Raw genomic sequence first — 5,388 nt, 5'->3', positions numbered from 1 at the left:
GTTCGACCTAAGCGCATTTCATTTCCGCAATGCACATGCGAGCCTATTCGGAAAGTAGTGCTTGTAGCGGAACCAAACTTTGAAGTCACAGAGGTCATCGGTTAAACTAATCCTATGATTCAATCACTTTTATCTTGTACTTTAATAGATTTAGTCTCCGTTTTACAGTCGTTAAATCGATTATATAATCTACTTAGTAAATTAGTTGTATTTATCCGCGATCAATTCATGTCAATTAGATTTTATTGATACATTAAAATACCACATCATTCAAAAGAGTAAATTAAGTTATAAAAAGCGTAGAAATCAGCAATAGACTTTTTTAATACAATGAAAATATTTCAAAATCGTTTCCGTAGTTTTTCATGATAACATAAGGTATGCCACTAGAGGGCGCTCACTGAATACATTTTTATCATGGCGTCGCACTTGGCCGGTGGGAAGATAAATTTGTTCGTTTTACGCGAAGCTTATCGTCGTGAATTACTGGATTGTTTGGACAGATGTATCGGAACGAAGGTACTGTTATAGCTAATCTCTGATGAGCGCTAAATTAATGTTTTTCCGCTTTCGGTTGATGTAATACCGTAAAAAGAGGAACGTTTTCTTCCACTTCCGGGTTTGTGTCAATGAAAAACTGTCTCCGCTGAATGAAAGTGAAAACGAATGACTGACACCTGTTGTCAACACCGACAGGACCCAAGACTATCTTTATTTACTTGAGACTGTTTACTTGAATACATTTTTGAATCATTCATTCAAAAATCTTAGTTCTCTGTTCACTTGTTTTATTCTGAATGATGAAATTGACGCTGAATGACTTCCTTTTTAGGCTTTAGTATGGGACAGCGTCCTCACAGGCCCTTTTGGACTGGTAGCTGAATATCCCCTATTGCAGGCAAGTTTCTGGAAATGATCTTTCTTTACTGATTTGAACCTATGTGATTTGTAATTTCTCAACAATTTTGTAATTGTGTTGATGTTTTAGGAACATGAAGTTGAAAAGATGTTTTTATTGAACAATGGTCGTCTTCCGCAGTCAAACGTTCAAAATATCGTATTCATTGTCCGACCAAAGTTGGAACTCATGGATACAATAGCTGAAAACATACTGAAGTAAGTGTATGGTCCTCTTATTATTGAATCATCATTGAACAAGGAGAATTAGATAGTTTCTTTCTATTGCAGCGAATAATTAGGCAGGCCTACTGTAATTCCCACGTTTGGAGAATAGTGGATTGTTGAAATAGTGATAATTAAAAGTTAATCATTACTGTGGTATTTATTCGCTGGTTAGGCCTATCTTAAACCAACATTTTCACACCCTTGCAGTTGGAAGTGAATATCTAAATCTATCATTAATTGTCTACTATGATTGCTTGTATTTGTTCTTCAGGGAAGAAGGCAATACAGGCTTTAACAGTTCGAGCAGAAAGGAATATCATATACTGTTTGTACCGAGGAGGAGTTTAATTTGTGAAAAAAAATTGAAGGTTTTTATTGCGGATAGCAATTGTTGTAAAGACCTTGTTTCGACAAGAAATTGAGACTTAAAAACATTCATTCATGGGAAAATATATCTATTCATTTTTTGGTGAAAAAGTATTCCTCTGATTACATTTTTAGGACTTGAATGTTTACAGTTATTTAAATATCAAAGAAGATTTCTGTCTGGATTTGATTCCTTTTGATTACGACCTGTTGTCAATGGAAAATGAAACATCATTTCGCGTAAGTAACTACAGTCACTTCTGGTAGTAAATAATCATTTTGTTCTCCTGGTAATTTTCATTCATGTTCATTGAATTTGGAATGTTTTATAGGAATGCTACCTCTACAAAGATTACACTAGTTTATTTCATATGGCAAAATCTATCATGACTATTCAAGCTCTGTACGGAGTGATACCAAATATCTACGGAAAAGGTGATTGTGCAAAGGTTTGTATAGTGTTTACTTCCTTGTACTGGAATTGTTTTATAGGGCAAGGCATTGAATGAATTTTACATAGGTGTTTTTTGTTAATATTGTAGCATGTTTGTGATATGATATTGAGAATGAGAAGGGAAATGGCTGGTAATGAGATGCAAATAACACCGCAGATCGATAACCTAGTTTTATTAGATCGTATGGTTGACCCTTTAACGCCTTTACTTTCACAACTTACCTATGAAGGTTTGATCGATGAAATCTTCGGCATTCATAACAGTAAGTTAAGTTATCTGTGATGGTTATTCATGGATCAGGTCCTTTCTCAGTCAGAGCCTGATCAATGTTCTTCAGGGTTCCTACAACTCCATATATCCAGGAATAACCGATCTGTCGAGGTCCTGTTCTCGTCCATCTTAGTGTTGCTCAACCCACCTGGTCGACCTGGTCTTGGTCAAATGGTTCAATTGCTCAGCCACCTTGGTTCAGCCACTTGGTCAAATTCGATATTATGTTGTCCCTTTTTGTACCATTCATACAATGTAAATTTATCTTTGAAGCTACTGCTAAATTTCCTCCCGAGAAATTTACAAAGGCCATCGAAGACGGAGCAAAAAAAGAGGAGTTCAAGAAAATTATATTGAATTCCGGTGAAGAGTTGTACGCAGAAATCAGGGATAAGAACTTTAATGCTGTTGGACCAGCTCTAAGTAAAAAAGCTAAGCTGATTTCTGCTTTAGCTGATGTAAGTCTAGCGTTGTCCGTTACTTCTCTATTATTTTGATATAAACTTTTTTGATGAGATGGTTTTCTGCTTAGGAGCGACATTCGGCTAAAACTGTTGGAGAATTGAGAGATTTCGTAACGAAACTGCCTCATATGACTGCTGCAAAACAGTCTCTTGGCACACGTAAGTAGTCCAGACGATTAACTTACTTTAAACGGAAAATATTTAAAAACCAAATTATTTGGATTTTGCCATTGCATCTCAGACCTCCTATTGCATCTTTTGTTGAATTCTCCTTTCCAGATACATCAATTGCTGAATTAATCAAAGAAGTAACAGACTCTGATCAATTTCTGGATTGTCTCAGAACTCAACAGGGTACATAACTCTACTGCAACATATCTGTTCTTGATGCAATCAGTCTGATTTGATAGTAATATGTCAGTATTGTAAGGTGATAATGGAAATTGGTATCTATTTTAGAGTTCATAAATGGTGTAGAAGCTGACAAGGTCAATCCGTATGTAGAAGATTGTATTGCAAGGAAAGAGCCAATTTTCAAGGTAAGGGTGTTCGCTGCGTAGTGCTGTGAATTGTAGTAGTTTAATCCTGTGTATTGTGAATGTTTATTCTGTATGTCCGTAGGTATTACGATTGATATGTATACAATGTGCATGCAATACAGGTCTGAAGCAAAAAGTTTTAGAACATTACAAAAGAGAGATTTTACAGGTAAGAAAGTGGAAAAGAATACAAAGAATCGTTGAAATATATCAGGTTTCTCTCAGTTATAATCAAAATACGTTGATGGTTAAATAAATCTCTTTTAAGACATACGGGTTTAAGCATGTAATTACGCTACAAAATCTCGAGAAAGCTGGACTCTTGCACGTTCAGTCAAAACCTATATTCCCAGCCGTGAGAAAAACATTGAAACTATTAGTCGAGGAAGTACAAGAGCAGGTAGAAATTCCATCATTGTAAATATTTCGTGCTTCAGTAATATCTGTACCTTGTGCTGAAATGTATTCTATTTATGTTGCAGAATCCGAATGATATATCCTACGTGTACAGTGGATATGCCCCGGTAAGTGTGAGGCTGATTCAGTACTTAGCCCGACCTGGTTGGAGAAGTATCACGGAGTTACTTAATCTGCTGCCTGGACCACGATTCGAAGAAGTGCAACAAATTCCTGTTGGTTTACGGAAGAGAAGTAAGCGGAGACCTTCTTTCATTTAGTGACATATCCTTCATTTTTCCGTTGGTCAGACATTGGGAAAAATGGCATATCTTGTGTGTGGGGAGAACCCTTAATGTGGGATCTGGAGGATCTCTGCATGTTAACGCATCTTTAAGACAGGATTGGCACTAAACGCCTATTACAGTTTTTGGACAATTTCTTCCAGTCCACATGTTAAACTTCAATACTGCGGCAATTTCGCTGTCATCGTAGTTTGTTAATGATCGGTTTAATCACACATTTTTTCCATCTATTATTAGAAAGCTCAATTTCCTCGACACATTCCAATACTGAACAGAAGACTACATTGGTTGTATTCCTGGGTGGCATCACGTATGCTGAACTCGCTGCTTTAAGATTTCTTGCTCAGAGTGATGATAGTAAGTACTACTCGTTTTAATAGTGGTATTCAATTGTGTTGATCAAATGATTTCTCGTTTGTTAAGAAGTTGATTCGTCAAAGTAAGCAGATAATACTCATCTAATCCAATGTGTTTTGTTCTACAGGTCCCACTGATTACATCATAGCTACGACTAAATTGATAAATGGAGACAGTTGGCTGTCATCAATGGAAGATGAACTTAAACCACCGCCACCCAACCCATTCTAAAGAATACTTGAATATTAATATGATAATCACCTAGTCAATATTTGCATACTTCAATAAAGATTGTTCATAAACAAATCAGTTAATGTATATAGTTCCTATATGGATGGCGATGTATTTTATGTACATTTTGATAAATAAAATATTTCATGGATATTAATTTGTTATTTCATAGTGTCGTAATTCTTGTTTCTGGCAAATTTCAATATAAAAAGGCAATTTTTCATAATATTCATTAAAGCTGTTATAACACACTTTTATATGGCTCCAAATTGCTCACAGTTGCTGATGGATATTCTAAAGATTTTTATGAAACGTTGCCTGTTTCTTTTGGTAGAGAGTCGAATGAACGATCATGGCCACAAACAAAATCATAAACCAACACGATCGATTTCGCTGATTCGCTTTTGCCTCATCAGGTATGATAGATAGATAGTTAGATATAATGAACTGCATCAGGTTGAAAGTTTGTTTCGCTGAACCTGAAAAGAATGCTTTTAATCTAAAGAACATTCGCCGTACAATTAAATCAATTAACGATGATAAACGGCGGCAAAACGTACGCGTTCATTTCCCAACGTCCGTCGTTCTGAGTCCAGCATTCTGCCGTATCGTTTGTATACCACGCTTCATACATGTTTCGCGATCAACGAGAAATTGTACGGTAAATGTACGTTTTCTGTTGTTTTGTTGCTTATATTCAAACGGACCACGCGAAGTATGAATTGATATCTGTTGGTAGCCAATTATAAATTAAACGAGCCCACATTCTCACTTTTTTATCACAAACATATCGATTTCTGTGATATCGAATTCACCAATTAAGTGAAGATCGTTGGATTTTTATGCAAAAACGGGTTAAGAGTAGGAAACCTCAGAGCTA

At 35.9% G+C, this 5,388-nt stretch overlaps 1 protein-coding gene across 1 annotated transcript; it reads left to right on the top strand.

Annotated features, from left to right (window-relative positions):
• The first annotated feature begins 359 nt into the window (after window positions 1–359).
• Window positions 360–4,653, top strand: LOC141900642 (vacuolar protein sorting-associated protein 33A-like). Its single transcript, XM_074787625.1, has 16 exons — window positions 360–519; window positions 833–898; window positions 989–1,116; window positions 1,397–1,493; window positions 1,627–1,731; window positions 1,824–1,940; window positions 2,034–2,208; window positions 2,490–2,674; window positions 2,749–2,839; window positions 2,960–3,034; window positions 3,140–3,219; window positions 3,302–3,388; window positions 3,488–3,619; window positions 3,702–3,870; window positions 4,158–4,277; window positions 4,405–4,653. The coding sequence occupies exons 1-16, from the start codon at window positions 418–420 to the stop codon at window positions 4,506–4,508; spliced, it is 1,833 nt and encodes a 610-aa protein (XP_074643726.1). The 5' UTR covers window positions 360–417; the 3' UTR covers window positions 4,509–4,653.
• The last annotated feature ends 735 nt before the right edge of the window (window positions 4,654–5,388 follow it).

This window comes from Tubulanus polymorphus, chromosome 2 (genome assembly GCF_964204645.1).
Source record: "Tubulanus polymorphus chromosome 2, tnTubPoly1.2, whole genome shotgun sequence".
Taxonomy (NCBI): Eukaryota; Metazoa; Nemertea; class Palaeonemertea; order Tubulaniformes; family Tubulanidae; genus Tubulanus; species Tubulanus polymorphus.
This window is presented reverse-complemented; position numbering and strand designations above follow the sequence as displayed.

What these genes read in the sequence shown, in the direction of transcription:
- LOC141900642 (XM_074787625.1), top strand. Translation starts at nt 418, where the DNA reads ATGGCGTCGCACTTGGCCGGTGGGAAGATAAATTTGTTCGTTTTACGC. An exon ending in AATCTTCGGCATTCATAACA is followed by an intron (nt 2,209 to 2,489) that starts GTAAGTTAAGTT and finishes TTATCTTTGAAG; the next exon opens with CTACTGCTAAATTTCCTCCC. An exon ending in TGATTTCTGCTTTAGCTGAT is followed by an intron (nt 2,675 to 2,748) that starts GTAAGTCTAGCG and finishes TTTTCTGCTTAG; the next exon opens with GAGCGACATTCGGCTAAAAC.